We start from the raw sequence: 20,447 nt of genomic DNA, 5'->3' as shown, positions 1-20,447 counted from the left end.
CTTAGTTTGGGAGCCTGAAGTGTAATTTGGGGTGAAGGTGCTGTGTGTGACTGTACCTTTGGCACTGCATCATTTTGTGTTTGCCTGGGTGGCCATACCATAGAGCAGCAGCTCTGCATCCAACAGTGACTCTAATGAGGGAGATCCTGACAGGTTAAGATTGACTTAATTGATTTAATAATCAATTTATATCTAGTTCTTGATTATTTTTCTAAGGAGAGGTTGATCTTATTGGTTAGTAGTCATTAAAATGTGTTCATTTGCAGCTAAATATAACCTTTGTAGTAAATTTAATTCTTCATTTGCTAATCAGGTACACAATGTCTGCCCATGTTTGCTTAATGGTGTAGTTTAACCTATTCTTTTAGCATTCTTAATTTTTACATTTGAATTGGGATAGAAAACAGCAAATGAGACATTCCTTCTTAGTTTAGGCTATTAGGTTTTTTTGTTCTGTCTTGTGCACAAGTACATCTGAATAGAATTAGAATTTAATTTTAAAAAAAAACTTTACAAGGAAATTTTAAGATGTTTCTTAAAAATAAATTTAAATCACATTGTAAGCATGGTGTGTTTGGTTTTGAAAGGAAAAACTAAATAGAATTTTCCTTGTATTTATGAATTACATATGAATTAGAATTTAATTTTAAAAAAACCTTTACAAGGGAATTTTAGAATACTTCTTAAAATAAATTAAAATCACATCATAAGTATGGTGTGTTTGGTTTTGAAAGGAGAAACTAAATAGAATTTTCTTTGTATTTATGAATTACATACTACATAAAGGAGACTGTGTGGCATTCAGGTAGTCAACTCTCCTCAGGTTTTGTTAACAAAAATCAGGGATTTCAGGAGGAAAAGCAAGGAGCAGCTGGAGAAAGGCCTTGATTCTGTCATTAAGCATTCAGTGTTGGATGAAGTTATATCCACTTTTTTCATGCTGTCTGTTGTCTGCCCTGAGACTTTGGGCTGGACTTTGGCTGAGCAGCTTCCCGTGTTCCAGGCCAGCTGGGAGTGGACAGAACATCCCGTGCCTTCAGCAGCATAAATCACAGAGCACTGTGCCTTGAGCCTTACCATGATTTTCCTGCAGGGTTCTCCTAATTCCTTGTCTTCTAAAAGCCATTCCTTCAGACTTAGTCTGTCTTTATCACTCAGATGCTTTGACTTTTTACAGTTCTCCCATACCACAGGAAAGGCTGTTGTATACAAAAGCATACAACATTGGTCATTCCTTCCAACTCCTCAGTATTTTAAAGCCATCTCCTGTTGTCTCATACCTAATTTTTATCCATTAGGAGTCCAAAGCTAGTCTAAAACCTCAAAAGGATGCTTAGGGTGACTTACCTGGTCAGTAGTTTGAGTTGCTTTAGAAAGCAGTTGTCAGATGTGTGCTGCATGAAAACACACATCCTTTTTCACTGAATGTATGGATTTTATGGAATTGTGTTCTGTTGGGTCATCATTTGAGGTGTCCTAACTTTGAATCTATTAAGGAAGTATTTTTTATTCTAGAGAGAGAAAAAAGCATTGGATTTCACCCTTCCTAGCCATTGATTACCACCAACATTCTTTGCTCTCATGGAAGCTTCTAAAAAATAATTGTTTCATGATTCCAAGTACAAACTTTAAGGGCCCATCAAAAACTGGTGAAACAAATTATATTAATTCTTTTGGGATTTTTGTCTTTAACACTTCATTGTTTCATTGACCAAGAGTGGTGAAGCTGCCTGCAAGCAGAGGAGGAAGAAGCCTGAAGATATCTCTGCAAAAGCAGGTGCCAGCCCAGCCAGGATGGCCTGGGAGAGTCTGAGTTCTCAGCTTTTGGTTTTCAATTTCAATATTTCCTTCCAATATCACAAAGTGAGAGTGTCCTTCAATGTAGACTTAGGTGAAGCCAGATCTTAAGAAGAAGGAAGACTTAGTGTGGAAAAGGACAGTGTGTCCTGACAGTCACAGCACAGTGCTGGGAGCTCAGCATCCCAAAACTAATCCTGCCTGTGGGTGCTTTTCCTCGTTTGACCTTGAGCAAGTCAGACAGTGAGGGGTTTTTGTGTGTCTCAGTGTCTGTAACCAACATGGGAATACTATGTGTGTATATCCCTGGGTCTTGCCTAGATTAATAAATCAATATTTGTAAAGTAAGGCTTGATAAATGCTAACTGTATTACCATGTGTACTTGAACCTTGTGCAGAACTTTGGGAGTGTGCCTGCATTTCTGCTCTGTGAGTGGATGGGGCCCAGGCCAGGGTGGTCAGCAGCCACAGAGACAGGTTTGGGTCATTTTCTTCCTCCCATGGGACTGCCTGTAGCACATATCTGCAAGAAGGTCTTGAATACAACTTTTCCACTTAACATGCTCCCCCATCACCCACTGTCAGCAATGAGATTAAATTCTGTGCGACTGCAGAGGACGTTGCATGATTAAAATCCTCTTTTAGAAATTAATATGTACCATCTCTCCCCAGTACTGTGCCTCCTCTCAGAGAAGGGTATTGTCTCCTGAGCACTCAAGGTGTGAAAAGCCACCCAGGGAAGCTGTCTATCTTTGAATTTTATGCTGTTACACAGTTACTCCAATGGGAGCTACAACTGCATAAAAATCACAGGAATTTGGGGACTTCTCCCTTCACAGGGTCACGAGATGTGGGGGAAGTTTTGCAGAACAATAGCAAAAGGAGTGTGGGAACTAGAAGTCCTGGTTACAGGACCTGAAGTTCTGTAGAAAATGTTTCCTGAGGGAGGGTAGTCAAAGTCAATAACCACCCATTTTCCTTAGGAAACCTTGGGTGTCCTGGGAAGAAAATAAAACAAAACTTTGTTTCCAGGTATTGCCCAGCTTTTCCCAACCTTGCTGCCTGTATCAGCCCAGAGAAATACAGTGATCAGGACATTTGTAGATCCAAGCTTAGTATTCATTAGGCATCATGCATTGATGCAGCCCACAGAGGGGCTTTACTTGCATAAACTCTTGGTAGATGGAATTAGGTGTTCAGGGCTGCTGCATTCAGTACAAACTGAAGCTCTTGAGCCATAATTTGCTGCTTCAGGTCCTGACAGGCTTTGTGGCATGACCAGGATGTGCTTAGGGTGAGTTTTCCTGAATTGACTGATGATGGCTTTCTGATGGAGCTTTTCTAGAATCAGCTGAAATTGCCCACCAGGAGTTTGAAGCACAGGGACAAGTGCCCCAGCTGGAAGGAACGTGACATTTTACAGGTGGGGAAACTGAGGCACGGGGTTTGTCCCATTCTCTACAGCAGAGCTCCTTCTTCCCATGCTGGGCATTCCCTGTCTCCCCAGGGAAGACAGATACTTTTACCACAGGGACTGGATTATGTGGCAGGCTGGATTTGTGCTTGCTGCTTCGTGTTCTGAGTGTGTGTTTCTGCTAAAGCCTTTCCCTGGCTGCTGGCAGGCTCCTGGCTTCCAAGAGCTCAGCCCTGGTTTTCCTTCTGGACTAATTTATAAGAACCCTAACTCAGAGCAGGCCCATGGTTTCCAAAATTTAATCTGGCTTTCCAAAGCTTTTAGCAGAAGGGTTGATTTGGGTCAAAATTAATGCAAACGCTTGTGTAGACCATTTAATGTTTAGGTTATGGACCTGTTAAGGCAGCAGGATAATCCCTTTAGATTACCCGTGTAATTCCTAGTGAATATTTATTTTAAAGTGACTTCAGTGCCCTTAGTCATTAGCAAAGGTTGGTAATGCCTCTCACAGCTGCCAGGCTCAATGCAACAGCATTTGTCAATGGGATGGCTTCTCCTTTTGTTCCCTCTTTTCTGGTTTGTTTGTTTTTGAACATTTCTCCAACTCTTGCCGGCTTAATCCCGTGGGCTCACCTCTAATCACAGGGAAACCTCCGAACTGCCTTTGCAGCGCTGATTTCCTCTTGAGCAAGGCTGAGGAGGGAGTTTAATCCTGGCCTTTGCTGCTGCCTGCGTGGGCTGCGGCAGGACGGGGACGGGCGGGTTCAAGGACGCGCTCCCGCTTTAATGTGCGCAGACATGCTCCCGCCGCCTCCCTGATTGGCAAGGTTAGCTCCGAGAGCCTGCAGCTTTTTCGACTGATTTGATTAGACCCACTACTTTATCCCATTCCCTCCCCCACTGCTTGGCCCACCACCTCCTGATCCTTTTAACACAGCCCCTGGTCCAATAACCAGCCAGTCTGATTTTTTTTTTTCTTTCTTTTTCTCCCTACCCCCTTTTTTCCAATTTTCGTGCTGGATTTTGACATTTTGTAAAATAGATTATGAAGCCCTACATAGGGAAGATCAGTAGAAAGTGGCTTGGTCTCAGGACTGGGTTTGAGAGGCTGGGATGTGACTCCTCTTGCTTGATTTCCTGGGCTCTGCACCTTTCCCAGCTCTCAGTGCACCTGTGTGAATTCCAGAACAAGAGACTGGTTCTGGTCCTTTTAACACAGCCCCTGGTCCAATAACCAGCCAGTCTGATTTTTTTTTTTTTCTTTCTTTTTCTCCCTACCCCCTTTTTTCCAATTTTCGTGCTGGATTTTGACATTTTGTAAAATAGATTATGAAGCCCTACATAGGGAAGATCAGTAGGCAGTGGCTTGGTCTCAGGGCTGGGTTTTATTGGGACTGTTTGAGAGGCTAGGATGTGCCTCCTCTTGCTCGATTTCCTGGGCTCTGCACCTTTCCCAGCTCTCAGTGCACCTGTGTGAATTCCAGAACAAGAGGCTGGTCCTGGTCCTTTTAACACAGACCCTGGTCCAATAACCAGCCAGTCTGATTTTTTTTTTCTCCCTACCCCCTTTTTTCCAATTTTCGTGCTGGATTTTGACATTTTGTAAAATAGATTATGAAGCCCTACATAGGGAAGATCAGTAGAAAGTGGCTTGGTCTCAGGACTGGGTTTGAGAGGCTGGGATGTGCTTCTCCTTGCTCGATTTCCTGGGCTCTGCACCTTTCCCAGCTCTCAGTGCACCTGTGTGCATTCCAGAACAAGAGACTGGAGGCTCACATACCCCAGTGTGGATGCTCATTGCCTTCCAATTCCTCTTTTCTCTGCAAAATCAGGCTTGGGGAGAATTACACACTCAAAATGATTTGGCATCCCAGGTCCTCTTTCACAGTGGTATGACATGTTCACTTTCTGCAAAAAGAAACATGGACAGTGTGGATAGAGAACTCCCATATCCCACAGGAGCAGAATAATGGTGGGTTTTAGTAGCAAATGTTACTGGCTGGGGTTACTTTGGGAGGTCACATCACCCATAGCTCCCTGGCTGGCTGACAGTGGGATGAGCACCAAGGGGCTCTGAGAAGCTGTTTTGGCATTAATGCCCTCAGGCCTTGGGACAGCAAGGTTGGAGCAGGCACCAGCCCAGCCTTCATGGTCCCATTGCCACCTTTAGCCAGCGTGCTTTAGTGTGTTGTGCGCTGCCAGTTTACAATTCTAGCCTCTGCTTGTGATATTGCCCTGTTTGTCTTCTCAACTATGCCAGGGGAATGTGGAGCCTTATGTACAAAAGCACCTCCTGACAATTTTCCCTGGCTCTCCTATAAATAAGTGAATAAAGCCTAAAAATGACAAGCTTTTCCAAAACCTGAGAGTCCCAACTCACAGAACAAAATCACTGGAGAGTGAGCAAGCACTACTGAATTTTTGGTAGTCCCAGACTAGTCCAGGGAAAGCTGCATCTCATCTTGTTTTCACTTGCCTGTTTGTTCAGCAGACCTGATCTGAAGTGGTGTGGGCTGTTTGAGCAGCTCAGTGCTGACAGGGACCAAATCCAGTGACCAGGACCGACCCTATGGAGTCACCCTGGTGAAACAGCACAGAATGCAGACAATCCCCTGCACACAAGGTATTAAATCTTGACATACTGCATTACTTAAGAGGTCTCGGGGAAAATTAAAACCCTTTTGACTGGGTTTTGCAATGCAGGGAAAATTTTAGTGACATTTAAAAGGTTTCTCTTGTGTTCCTCTAATGGGATAAATAAAAAAAGGCTTGTTTTAGGCCAGCAAATGGGGGGACAATCCAATTTCCCTGATTCCATCAAGACACTCTTAAAGCATTAGCTTGTGCAGTTTTAAAAAAACCCACAGCAGACTGACCCCTCTGCCTGATGGCTTTGAAAAGTGTCCTGATGTGGAGGTATTTATCCTACACCACATGCTTCATCGAGGCACTCCAGCAGTGCTTGGAAATATACTCCTTTTTTATTAAACTGTTTAGGAGGACAGCATGCACAGCAGGAAACACAAACACCAGTTTATTATTTACTGCAGCCATCCACACTGGGGCTGTGCTCAGACTAATGCTTGATGACGTGCTCTTTAAATTTGGCGGAAGGGAAAAAGGGTGGCATTAACTAGGAAGGCTGAAACCTAAGCCTGCCCTTAACTTTATGTTTTTAAGTGTGATTTGGGCTCAATATAAATAAAGATTCCCCTGTGGAATGTTGGTTTCCATCAGTCAGAAAGATTAATGTATCAACACTTACTCCTGAGGGGGCTCTGGGGATTGATAATGGGAGATATGGAGCCTTTCACCTCTGGGTCACTGGTTCAGCACTGCCCCATGTCACTGCCACCACCAGCACCTGCCATCTGCTCCAGTGGGCCGGGCCCAGTTCTAGGCCCAGCTGGTCCCAGTGGGCTCCCTGGGCTGCTTTAGTAGGAAATGGGATGGAGCTGCTCAGCCCAGCCCCAGATGTGACAGCAGCCCCAGCCCTGAGCACAGAGCCAGCCCCAGCAGGGAACTTGACCTTCTGCCACGCTTGTACAAGCCATGAATGGAGAACCTGTTATCCCTGCCCTGTGCAGAATCACTCATTCGAAGAGCAGGACACCCCTGAACATAAATCTGTCTGTTATAAAGTTGGCTGAGGTTTTCCCTGGTTGCCTCCAGTTCCTGCTGAATTTCATTAGGAACATCTCTATTATACAGCACAAGGAGAGAGCAAGTGTTGCCTCTAGACTTTGAAAGAGCCCTTTAAAGTGAAGATCAATTTTGCATCTCACTAAATACCTAATGACAGACCAAACTGCAAGTACTTAGTTCAGCTGTATTTTAATAGCACCGTGGCTCCATCGAGAAATCCCAGTTACTGATAGAGTTTGATGTCCTGAGGCAGTTTTCTCCAGACATTTTTCCTCTTTTTTTTTTTCCTTTAGTAGTAGCACTTCATTAATAGCTGTTTGGAAACCTGACTGTCTGGGAATAAGCAGTACCAATAAGCCTTTTCCCTCACCATTTATTCCTCTTTTCTTCCATCAGGAAACAGCCCCAGTGATCACAGACTGAGTTTTCAGTCTGATGTTTAGCTGTACTTGGTGGTGCATGAGCAAATGAAAGAGCAGCTTCATGCCTTATAAAATAACAAATGGTAAATCAGCTACTAATACAATTCACAGAGGCTGCTAAAAGGCTGCTGGAGGTCACAAAAACAGCAGCCCTTTGAGGTGATGAGATGGGAGCTTCTTAAGTCAACACATGCAGTTGGCTTGTCCCTGGCAGTGCTCCACTGTGGGGCAGGATCCAGGCTCTGATGCCTTCCCCCTCTGGCAGATGCTGTGAGTGTGTGAATGTCCTCTCTAATTCCAGATTAGCCACAAAGAGGAGTCATCATCCTTAAGGAACAGGCATGCTTGGAAGGGAAGGGCTGTCTGGAGGCTGCAGGGCACAGCACTATCCTCAGGTGCTTTGAGATGTCTGAGCAAGGTTCCTGGCAGTAAAGGAGGAGAGAAAAAAAATGTGCTTTTCATGCTGAGGGCTGTGTGCCACTGGAACTGAGCTTCTCTGCTACCCCAGGCTTTCTCAAGCTTGGCTTAATAAAATCCAGATCTCATCTAATGAGTTCAGAGGATGCTTCAGAATGTCTCAGTGTGGAAAGTGCTGATTTTGCACACCAAGCCAAGGAAGGTTTATGGCACTAAAAGAGTCTCCAAAGTCTTTATCCTCCCTGACTTGAAGGAGAAAAAGCTCCCTGGGCTGTTAGCAGCACCTCTGCTCCTCCTGCAGCACATTGTGACTTGGCTTTTATTGCAACCATGCCTGTCCTCATGTCACAACCTCTCTGACAGTGCTCCAGCCCTGCCATGGCATTCCTGGGCATTTCAGCTGGGCCTGCCTTTGCCCAAATCAAGGGAATCAAACCTGTGGGTTTGGGACAGACATTGCTTTAGCCCACACAGGGCTGGTTTCTCTGCTTTCTTCTGGATTTTTTTCTCTCTCATGGTCACTCAGTTGTTGGCTTTAAATGACAGTTTCTACAAAGAGGACATCTGGAAAGGCAGAGTGGCAGCTCTGAGCCATTATAGTTGACAATTAAAAGTGCAACATCTCCTCCATCATGCAGGGCTTTAGGTTCAAGCCTGCAGAGGAAAAGGAGTTACTTCCAAAGCCCTGAATACTTTTAAATAAATATCAGCCAGCATTTGCCTTGCAGTCAGCACAGGCTGGGGTGAACCAAGCAGTGTCAGCAACACTCTCCCTAATCAAGCACCCTTCTCTCTCTTTAATCAGGTGGAGCAAGTGGCACGTTGATTTACTGGTTGGTGCTGGATCCAGCCCTGCTCCTGCAGGTTTGCAGCCCCTGGGCAGTGCCTGGGGCAGCCATCTGTGGGGCAGCAGCACTGATGGGCCACCTCTGCCTCCTAATCTCCCTGCTCCCATCCACACGTGCTGTCCTGATACCCGACAGCCGGTCCCATGCGGGCATCGTGCCAGCAGTGACTTTACAGGCTTTGTGGCAGAGATTATTTAAAGGAGATTAACCCTTCTAAACCCCTTAGATTTTAATTATTTCTGTATGTATTTATAAAACCTGCAGTCTGCTAGTTCCAGGGCACAACTGCCCCAGTCCCCATCCTTAACCTGGATTTGTGAATGTACAGCACACCCCTATTGCAGGACAGGAGCTGGGCTGGACAGGGCTTATTGAATTTATTTATTTATTTATTGCTATTCTGGAACAATTCACATCTGGGATGAAAATTAAACGTTGTGGTTTCAAATTGTAAAAAGAGCTGATAATGTGAACCACTTTAAAATACTTATAGGGCATTAATTGAATTGTTTGAGTCAATGAGGCGTCTCTGGCTAATTATTTTGGTTAGGGCAGCTCTGTCATTAATGCCTCCCCACTGCCCATGTTGGGAGCACACTGTGAAACACTGTCTCTCTGAAGACAGGACTATCTGTAAGGCTGATGTACTGGAAACCAGGAGAGGGAAGGACTGTTTCTTTCATTCAGTCTCCTAGCAAGTTTATTATATGCATAATAATGTTATAAGACACTGTAGTCTTGAAAACTGTCATGACTAGAAGCTACTAGTTATAGGAGGGGAAAAAAAAAGGTGTGCACTTCCATCCTTTCATGCTTTTTGTCCTGTTAGTCATGTTAGTGCTGGTCTAATTAGTTTGTTAGAGTTAAGGAGTGGTGGAGGGAATGTTTCCCCTCTGCATGTGAGCTGTAAAACCCAAATAACACTGGAAATACCTTATTTCTGCTTCACAGCACAGCCTGGCTTATCTTGGGTGATGCACACCTTGCAATATTCAAAAGTATATGGAATCTTAGAATGGTTTGGGTTGGAAGGGACCTTAAAGACCACACAGATCCAAGCCCCAGCTATGGGCAAGGACACCTCCCACTAGACCAGATTGCTCAGAGCCCCATCCAGCCCAGCCTTGAACACTTCCAGGGATGGGGCAGCCACAGCTTCTCTAGGAAAGCTGTGCCAGGGCCTCCCCACCCTCACAGTAACACCCTCACATACCTGCCTGTTTTGTAAATGCAAGCATAAAAGGTGAGTGTTGGAAGCAAAAAAAAAACCCCACAGCATTATGGACCCCAGTGATCTGAGAAAAAAATAGGGTCATTTTGAAAGAATTCCTTAAAATCAGATGATTTTTATTTATTCTTGTCTCCTGAACAAGGAAATAAACGCAGACAGTGCCAAGGACTCCATAAATAAATTTTGTTCTTGGAGAATCTCTTTAATATGCACACAGTCCTGCTTCTGTGGTAGTGAACATTTGACCAGTAGCAATTAATTTCTTATCACAGTCTTTCTATGAGGTAAGAAAACATTAGTGTCTCCATTAGGAGGTGGAGAACAGGAGCTCTCCAAGAGCAAATGATGTGCCCAGCTTCATTCCCCTGCCCCACAGCTTCCCAAGAGCTGTTGGGAGGGAGAGGGCATTGCAGGGATGCCTCTCCTGCAGCACAGCTGGATGTTCCTGTCCAGGCAGATCCATCCTGCTGATCAAATGATAGACTCAGAAAGCGTTCAATATCTGTATGTTTCAGGAGAAGTATCACTGAGCTGATGAATTTTCAGCAGCTTGCTGTGAAGCATACAGCATTCCCTGTATTGGCAGGTGGAAAAGAGAGGAGAAAAAATAATAAAGGTCCCTGGTATGAATCTCTTGTGTGTGGAAAGGTGAAAAAGAAGGTTTCTTACAGAAAATACCATGGCATGTCAATGATTAAGCAGAGTGTCCCAAAGGTTAATAAAACTTTTCTCATTTAAATAGGTAAGATCTCCAGCTGAAAGTGCTGGACCCTGCATCCAGCCCCGGGGGGGGGGGAGCAGGGAAGCAAAGGGTTAAATTTCGGGGCTGTAGAAGCAGATTGTGTTTTCCTTCTATGATGTGGGCTGACAAGACATCAGTATTCTATTCATCTGTTGGGAATTAGGCTGTTAATCCAATCAATGACTCTTGAGCTAGCTGCAGCCTGCCTCCCCACTGGGGAACAATCGGATCAGACGGGAGATTGTTTAAGAGCACAGAGCGCTCCCGGTGTCAGGTGGAATTTCCAAGCGTTCCCTAGTGAATTGGGGATGGGAAAGCTGTCTCAGCCCATTTATCCTGCCCCTTAAATAAGCAGGTATCTGCCTCAGCCATGCTAAAGTGATAAAGCAGTCGAGGAGCACTAACTTTTATGCGGGGAGGGGGCAGGGAAGCACCCTGAGAAGAGGATATTAGCATCCTGCCCTTTGGAATATCATCCTGTCCATGGCTTGGGATGGCATTTGCATGGTTTGCCAGGGGCTGGCTCAGCCACAGCACTGTGACACTTGTTACAGGTTTAGGCATTGACTTCTCCAAAGACATTTTTGATCCCTGCAGCTTCCTGGCAGTTTTTCTATTGCACCAACACACTTGTTTGATGAGCAGCAAGATGCCTGGTGCTGAAAGTAACAGGCAGTAGCAAATATTATTTGGATAACCTATAAATAATGTCCAAATACACAGCTGGGCACAGAGTGCTGGCTGCAAAATGGGTTGAAAATGCTCAACAGCAAAACATCCCTGAGAGTTTGTGTTGCTGCATGAGCTGCTGCATGGGTTCAGAAATCAGTTTGTTCTGCAGTTAATGACAGCCATGTCTGCAGTGGGATATTGAGAGCCTGTATCTGTGCCAGCAGCACTACATGCTGATCATAGTAGATGTGATAAATCCCACTGAAATTGCACTTGGAAATTTAGGTACAGCACCAGTTAGAAAGTAGGGCGATGAGGGATTAGCATAACCCTGGCACACTGAACTCCTCGGGCTGGGGGCCTTTGGGAGCATTAGCAGATGCAGGCTTCAGGAGGGAGCCAGTGGTGGTTCCTGGGCATCCTCTTCTCTCTGAGCTTTCTTAGATCTGCTTTTAACTGCAGCTTTACAAGCGAAGGCCTCTCCAAATTAGTACTCCTAAATGAACCACGGGTATGAGCTCCAGCAGTGAATACAAGCAGGGAGGTCCCCAGACAGAAAAATCCCCAGCTCAGAGGCTTGGCTTTAAAGGGCTTCAACATCCCTCTTCCCTTGATCATAATTTTGAATCAAACAAAAGCTAATGCAATTTTCTTTGCCTTTCAGTAGCAGATTGTGCTGTAAGGGTTCATGCCATTAGAAATGTAATAATTGCTTCTCTATGCAGATCTAATTTATCTGTGAGGCACTTAGAAGACAGGCCAAATGATGGCCTGGCAGTAGGCTCTGGAGAAGGGCCCAAGAGGTGATGATAAAAACCAGTCTAGCACCTTCATCCTGAGGGATATCTGCCTGGCACAGTGCAGGAAATGGTCAGAATGGGAGGAATGAGCAGAGGAGAGAGCTGAGAGCTCAGCTGGCTGAGAGGGACAGCTCAGTGAGAAGGGGATCCCTGCCAAACCTGTGTGCACACACAGGGGAGGTGGGAGAGTTAATTGAGGAACCAAACTTAAGAGGATGCCCTGCACTTGTCAGCCTGGGTTATTTGCAATCCCTAAAAAGCAGCTGTTCCTGACCAGTGCAGGCTGTTTGGTTTTGCTTCTATCAGAGGTTGCTCTGTATCCTTCATCCCATGGTATTGGTCCTATTGGTATTGGCCTGAGCTACCTTGGAGTTGGGACCAAGGATGCAAATGGGGATGTCTCCTGCTGAATCATGTGGTGGAGTTCAGACTGGTTATATTTGCCTGGTTTTAGTATTGGTGGGTATTAGCATGTAAATTCTGGTGTGTTGAGCCTTACCCTCAGTCTTCTTGGAGAGAACATTTCAGAGAGAGAACATGATGATGAGGTTAAAGTAAATTGTTGGGAAGTTGAAGTCTCAAGTAGAAACAAATGAGAAATAAAACCCTTTTTAAAAGTGGATGGAAGTATTTTCTTGCTATTTTTCATCTCCCTGGCTTGAGTGAGTGTGTGTCGTGAGGCTGCAGAGATTTATATTACAGCTCCTAAGCATCAGTGCTTGTTCAGAGTCTGTATTATTCTGGCCCTTTTTATTCACTCACCTTCTAAAGATGTAGTGTAAATATTTATCTTCCCTCTGGCCCATCGTGCTGCCCAGGACCCAGTGCTGTTAAACACTCTTATCACCTCATCGTTCTTATCTCCTGCGATCCCTGCCAGCTTTCAGAGTCTGTCAATGGGAATGAGCCCTGCACCTTAAAAGGTGCCACAAATGAGCAGAAAGGAGATATGGGGGGAAAAAATACCTTAAAATAAAGAGCACACGTGCTACCCCTCAAAAGGGCAGGGTTAATGTAGAGGTTTCCTGCTGTGCTTGGGGAGGAGACTGAAGGTGTTGAGGTGAGGTCTCGGTGTGGAGCAGCACTCAAGGAGGTGTGGGGTCCTCTACAGACCCTTGTGCTGGTGTGGAGGGTCCAGCCCCAGCTTCATCACCAGTATGGGGTCAGGCTGGACCAAAGCTCACCCAGGTAACCAGCATAGATTTGGTTTTCCTCTTTCTCCACTGGTGCTGAACAAAACAGGTGAGATGGTGGAAGAGGGGGTGTCTCCCTGTGGGTCACCCTGCCCCTGCACACAGCCTGGAGGGTGAATGAAGCAGCTCTGAGCTATCAGTGTTTATACAGCACTGCTTTTATAACTGCCCCATGAAGCCACAGTCAGACACTGGCCAGTCAAAGTCTACTTGAAATGGCAAATTGTGTCTTACAGAGTGCACAGCATCACAGCAGGTTTAGCCAAGCCATCTCCTTGTCTCTGCCCTTCAGTCCAGACCTTGTGTTAGGTTAAGCAGGGAACAGAAATTCCCAAGGAATGAACATGGGATGGCAGCACCAGTATAATCCCATCAGCTATAAGACAGAATTCATGTGCAGCTGATACAGAGCAGCCACAGTACCACTTAGCAGATAAGGCAGTTGGTCCATCTGCGCTCGGTCCATCTTCTCCCGTTTCTCTTGCTTAAATTTCTCAGGAGCAGAACAAAATCCTGTTATCCAATAAGTTATCCATGGTAGTTGGATTTTCATTGAGTGACATCTGCCACATGTAGGAAGTACCAGTGATTTTGTAGCATCTTTGTTTTGATGGGTTTGGTAGACGTGGACATTGGGTTTTCATCTCCCAGAAAGGTTGTGCAGCTCAGCTGTCACCCTAACATGGCCAGATGTGCCAGGAGGCTGTAGAAGCCACCAGGGATGGCACTTTAGCAGGCAAGAGGAAATCTTGGAATCAGATCTGTTGTTGGTCAGTCTGGGACTGAGCACTCCTACATTTGAGTGTGTCATGGTCTTTCCTTCCTGGTCACTTTCTGTCTGCCTGTGTGGGTTCTGCCATTTTCATGAGCTCCTCCTTTTTACAGATGGAGAATTGCTAAAAGGGCTCTGGGACAAGGGCCTAGCAGTGCCTTGCAAACCTTTACAGAAGGTGTATTGATGCTTTGAGCCTGGCTGTTGCCCTCTTTGTGTTGAAGCTCACCAAATCAGAGCAGGTTTCCTCCTTTTTAACCTGTGACAGTGGCATTTTCCCAGCTGATACAGAGGCATGAAAGGGCACTTCTCAGAGGCATCCTGGCTCAGTGTTGGCCCAGAGCTGCCTATCTCCTGTTCCCCACTTACCTTTACTCAGCACCTTCTCTTTGGTCCATCTGCTGAGAGGATCCATCTGATCACCGCTGGCATCTCTTGGCTGCAGAGTGCTCCAGATCCCCTGCTCCTGGCTGATGCCAGTGGGGTGAGGACAGAGGCTTGTACCTGCCCATTCTCTGTTTGGGATCATCCATCCTAACACAGACACATCCTGGGAGAAGGATGCTCAAGAGGCCTCTGCTTTCTGCTGCACATCAGGAAATACCCCTTGCACCCAGGCCAGCTACAATTCATCTTCACTCATCTTCTGCACATGGTGTTTGATTGCAAATCAGACACTTCCAGTGCCTGGCAGGCAGTATTTGTTTCACATAATATTTGTTTCACATAATTCCCACAAAGGGAGCTGTAATCCTGACTTTCACAGCCCATCTTTGATTAGTCTCCAGGTGTGACCACTTTGCTCTGAAGGCTCAGCGTGGCCATACCTGGAACAGCTGGGTACATCAGGCTGCAATTAGCCACGGTGCTCCAAAAAGCCAAATCAAAGAGGGATTGAGATCAGCAGCTTCCCGAGGGCTTTCAAGGCCTTTAGTGAGTGACCACACGAGAGCTTTTTCCATTTACCTGGATTAAAATTTGTCACAGAGGAAATAGAGGCAAACAGCACGGCATCTGAGAAGTGTAACAAATAGCATTTGGCCACTGGGCTGGCTCAAAGCAGGGGGAAAATCCGCAGCGTAAATAAAGTGCAAACCATGTTTGCATAACATTGGATTAATAGTTCTTTTTAAAAACCACACTGGGATTAAAGGGATGCATTTCCTATGCCGAGACCTGCACTCCCTCCTTAGCCCAGCAGATGCCAGGAAGTACATCTAAGAGAAATAAAAAACCTTGTTATCCCCAGCCAGCTGCTGAAACAGCAGTGCTTTCTGCAGGCCTTTGGAAGAGGAACAAATGTCTCTAGGATTCCTGGAGCAGCCCTGTGTGTTTTAATAGGGAGTTCTGCAGCAAAGCTGGGAAGGGGTTTCTGCTGCGTGGCTCCAGTCCCATTCACCTGTGGGTTTTGTTGGCTGCAGTCTTGGAGGTGGTGATGCAGAGGGGAGCTGGATTCCCATCCCCCAGCCCACACATTTCACATCCTGCCTTTCCAATAACTCATTCGGAGCGCTCCCGCCTCTCCTTCCCCAGCCCTGCTGAGTATTTTGCTGAAGTCAGTGCTGGCCCTGTCATTCCTCCAAGCAGCCATGTGCTTAAGGAGAGCTCAGGGGCACTGGCTCACACTGGTTACCTTAGTGTGGAATAATCCATGGAGGCTGGCTGTGATTCCCTCAGTTCTTTGGTTTGTGGTACCATCTAATTGACACCCATTTGCATTGTGCTCCCCAGTTTGGGCAGAAATAGGCTCCTGGAATGAGGCATCTTCAAACACTGCTCTGAGTGACATGAATGGGACATGGAAGGAAAAATCAGACCCTCCCACCCCTTTGCTTGGGAAAGACATGAAATGGGTATTTAGGCAGCAGATGCCTGTTACATCAGGCTTTTTATCCCTGTTGCTGCCATGGTTGTTGTGTTGGTGCAGTGTCCCAGAGCAAAGCATGGCACCTCCCACCCCAAAACACATTCCTAATTCCTAATTCCTCAGCCCAACAGGCTTAATATCAAACAGAATAACACACTGAGAAACCAGAAGACTTCCAGCTATAAGTGGAATTTTCTAGTTCCTTTCTCTTTTGCCTGCTCCAGAATCTACGGCAAACTGTAGAATTTGCACCTTAATCCCAAAGATGATGGTAATTAAAAACTTAAGTCTCCATAGACAGATGCAAATAAATTAAGGAGGCAAAGAACTGAATTAGAGGCTAATCCTGGTTGGGGTAGTGAAAGCAAAGGGGGCAGTAATTCTTTCCTTCTGTTATTTCACCTGTTCTGGTGGCAGGGGGAGGCTGTGACAGGGTGAGGTGCCTGGGTTTGCAGTGCTGGATGTGAAGCATCAACTGTGGTAGAGCCCTGGGGAGGGGACACAGGAATCTGAGAAGGGGACACACTGCCCAAAGCATTGCAGCTGATGCAGTGGCTTAAGTGTTAGCTGGACCAGGGAGCTGTGTGCCAACACCTACAAATCTCACACTTTGCTTTGCCCTTGCACTGCAGGTGTTTCACAAGGATGAGTTTGGCAGCTTGCTTTCATCCTTGAGACTCTGCCCTTTTCTGACTTGACAGAACTTAACCTGGGTATTGGGGTAGACCTAAATTCTGAAGGCAAGGACCTAAGATTTATTCAGGTGGAAGAAACTGGGTTTTTTCCCCCTGTGGGCTCCCTCCTGTGTGCTGAAGAGCTCAGTGCACTGAGCTGTGTGAGCATCCCAGTGCTTTACCCTTCCCTCAAGTAGTTGACCAAAGCTGGGTTTGCAGTGAAACATCTTGCACTAAAGCACCAGGAGTAGTGAGAATCCCAGAGTGAGGCCATAGGACTGAAATCCTTCATTTTTATGGGCTGGAAGTGATAACAGTATGAACTGAATTATACTCACGTCATGACGTGATCCACGCACTCTTATGGGTGGATAGATATTGATTATCCATCAATAGGGAGTGATGGTGGATGATGATTCAAATCCCAGCTGTCAGGTAGCTGGGTGTCCTGGCTGTTTGTCTGGTCAGTTAAAACATTGCTGGGATTCAGCCTATTTATTTAAAACTGGGATGTGTTTGTATTACCACAATGTTACCTACACCTCTAAAATCAAGTCTCTTTCTCTTTTTCAGGATGGGGAAGGCCAGACTGCACTCCATTATGGTAAGCTGCCTCTAAGCTTGGCTCTTCCTTCTTAGCAGTGTGGATTTGTAGCTGGAGTAAATGCTCTATACACAGAAAACAAGTTCCAGGAGAAAAATGAGCTAGGAAGCTGGATTTGATTAACCAGTGGCTACCTCCACTAGCAAATCCCAGGATGGTAAGGGTAGGAGAAAATTGTTGCCTTCCCTTCATTCTCCTCTGCAAATGTCACCTTAAAGCCTTCCTTTTTCCTCAGTTAATGATGCAGATTTTCCCTGTACACCTCTGTGTCTCCAGGATGTTGGTGTGCCACCTGCAGAGCCAGGAGTGGCTCTGGTTAGGGGATGCCAAATCCCTTGGCCTTCGGAGAGGCTCTGTGCCAGTTTTAACAGGTTACAGAGGTCAGGGGAAGGGGACAAACAAGGGGGCCTCCACCTTCGTGTGTCCTGGTGCCAAACCTGTTTGATCACAGCTGAGAGAGCAGCAGCTTCTCTACTACCAAAATCAGCAGAGGCAAGTCACAGTTGGTGTCCCTCCTACAACTACAGGCTAATTAGATCCATGATTTAATTGAAAGATTGTTCTATCTCCAAATGAGAAGAGCAGAGACTGAAGTGATGTGTGCGGTGCTGATGTGCGGGGAATAGGAAAAAAGTATCAATTTAATCTGGATCATAATCTCTTTCCCAAAATTAAGACATAGCCAGTTATTGTCTTGTACTCTCTCTTGATGCCTGTCACGGTAATTAAGAGCATACTTGTCATTCTGAAGTGTTTGTGTCTTTCTCTCTCTTCTTGATCTCTCCACAAGGACATTAGCAGAATAGCAAAATTGCTTTGCAGACATCAGTCCAAGGCACAGCATTTGGATCTGGAGCTAAACTCCCAGATTCCAGGGTCCCTGAACCAAGACTGTAGTTACAGTAATGTGTGATTTCTCCCTCTGGGATCTTTCCTGTAGGATACTCAATGTTTCAAATTCCTGTCACTGTGACTGGAATGGGGAATCTGTTGCTTAGCACAGCATTGTCCACAGATGGACAGCACTTAAAATGCCACATTGCCTCTTTCTCTTCCTAAGCCATTCCACACTTCGGGCATTCTCTCTCCTGGGAAGATGTTTTTCCAACTCCTGAGGGGTTCACGGTAGGTTGTGCAAAAGCATAGCACATGTGTAAGTTATCCAAGAGCACTTGCTTCTAGCAAGCCCAGTATGTGAAAGGAAAAGGTGGATGCATCACCTGAGTTTAAATTCCATGCAGATGGATCCCTCTGGCTAGGGACTGAGGCAGTTGTTCAACACAAGCAAACATAACTGATATAATGAATATTATTTCAGAAATGGTTTCTCTGATCTACCCTTCCAGCTCAGGTGTTTCAATAACTACAGTTTCTCAGGATTTTCTTCCTAAATGTTTGTGAAGTGTTGAAATTTTTTCTTCCCCTTGAGTATTGTCCCCTCTCTCCTCCCTGTGTATCATCTTTGGGAAGCCTCTCTGGGTCGCTGGCACCCAGGCCTGGTGTTCCCATGGGTGCCCAGCTGTCCCCAGGACATCCTCATTCCCTTTCTTCTGATCTGGCCATAAATCACCCTGAGCTTGGAAACAGCTTCTTAAATGGGTGACTGGGTTGGATTCAAGTGGCTGTTGGTGTGAAACTGGAACTCACTGTCACCTCCCAGTCCCATTTTGGTCAGCACTTCACAACCCAGTCGTTAATTGCAGTGGGGAGGCAGGAGAGCTCCTATGGACACCACCTCTGAGCAGAGCAGTGCCTTCACAAGGCTCTCCCTTTTGCTATTCACAGAGTCCAGGGAAGGGTTAAATCCCATCACCGAGGCAGCCCCTGCTTTTAGGGTGTCTGCATCCCTTTTTATGAGCCGGCAGCGTGGCCTGACAGCTGTCCTTGTGGTGACAGCTCTCCTGATTACAGCCGGTGTCAAAGCGCATCCTGCTGGGGGTTATAAATCCCGGCTCCTTCCGATGGCCGCTGACCCCGCCTTTCATCGGGGGTTAAGCGGAGGCCACCGGGGGAGCCGCGGCTGCAGCCCGGGCTGTGTGCTCGGGGCTGAGCAGCTCCTTCTCCCCGGCTCCCTCTCATCCATCCATCCATCCATCCATCCATCCATCCATCCATCCATCCATCCATCCCCGGGACATACTGAAATCATCGCTGCCGCCTCTCCCCGAGGAAATCAAGGCTTCTCCAGCTGCGGTGGCCGCGGAGTGGGCAGGCTCCGTATCCTCCTGGGCACTCCGGCTTCCCTGCGAAGCACCATCTGCTCGGCTCTGTCTGCGCCGGGCAGGGCAGTGGGAGGGGACGCTGGAGGGGAAATAAATAATAAAAAAAAAAAAAAATTCATCATCCAAACCCTGAGGATTAATGGAGTCGGGAGGCGAACTGCGCTGAATGGAAATTCATCTTCACCCGTGCCACTGTCAGGGCTGCCGCTCTGGCCCTTGACGAATCGAGGGTCCCAGGGTGTGATAAATCCAGCAGCTGTGCTCGTCCCCAGGGATGTCCCCAGCCTGCTCAAGGACGTGGCATCAGACGAGAAAGGCACCTTTCCCTGTGGGGACCAGCTCCCCGTGCCCAGAAGCTGCCCCCGTACCTTCCTTGGCACCTCTGGAAGTCTGTTTTCTGCAGAGGGATGTGCTCAGCTCAGCCTCACCCACACCCCCACCTGCTTCCTCACCAACCTGTTTCCCCTTTTTTATCCTTTCAATATAAACTCCAATCACACATTGAATTTATTTTAATGAGACATTACTGCTTGTCCTTTTGGATCAGTAGGAGACTGCAGAGTAATGCTAAAGACACTCTAATTACTAAAGGAGTCAGTCGGTTGCTTTATAAAAACACCCAAAATATGATTAAAACCAATTGCTACCAATGCAAGAGGAAGCTGCCAGCTTCATGGCCTTGCAAGGCAGGTTTTGGCTTCACTAGGGTCTGAGCTGCACAGGCTGAAGGGAAAATCCAGGCTCTGGGACTTCTGCTGATGTCAGCCGAGTCCCGTTCTCCAGTGTTAAGTTTTCCTGATTTTCCTGGTTCCTTTTCTTTTAGCATCCTTAGGTAAGACATCCTAGGACAGAGAAGAGCTCAGGTTGAACTTGACTCTATCTTAGGAGAGAAAATGAGGGATGAAAAAACAGTTACCAGTGGAGGTGTGGGGAATAAAATGTGTGCCATTAACAGCTGTCCCAGGCCATGGGCACAGTCACCTGGAGCTGGTGCTCCAGGATGTGGTGGCCTCAGCTATAACCCATCTGAATTTTGTGCAGAGAAAAGGGATGGACAAAAGCCAGGAGCGAGGCAGTACTGAGGATGTCGTGCCTGGGATGTGCTGCCTGCTCCCTGGGAGCTGCAG

General features: G+C 46.4%; 1 protein-coding gene across 1 annotated transcript in view; it reads left to right on the top strand.

The window, feature by feature from the left end:
- Positions 1 to 20,447, top strand: part of ACBD6 (acyl-CoA binding domain containing 6) — an 83,267-nt gene that overhangs the window by 61,702 nt on the left and 1,118 nt on the right. Inside the window, exon 7 of the mRNA XM_030953749.1 lies at positions 17,068 to 17,098. Within this exon, the coding sequence (XP_030809609.1) occupies positions 17,068 to 17,098 (31 nt within the window). The remainder of the gene's footprint in view (positions 1 to 17,067; positions 17,099 to 20,447) is intronic.

This window comes from Camarhynchus parvulus, chromosome 8 (assembly GCF_901933205.1).
Source record: "Camarhynchus parvulus chromosome 8, STF_HiC, whole genome shotgun sequence".
Classification (NCBI taxonomy): Eukaryota; Metazoa; Chordata; class Aves; order Passeriformes; family Thraupidae; genus Camarhynchus; species Camarhynchus parvulus.
The sequence above is the reverse complement of the archived record's forward strand: the minus strand, read 5'-3'. Positions and strand labels throughout refer to the sequence as shown.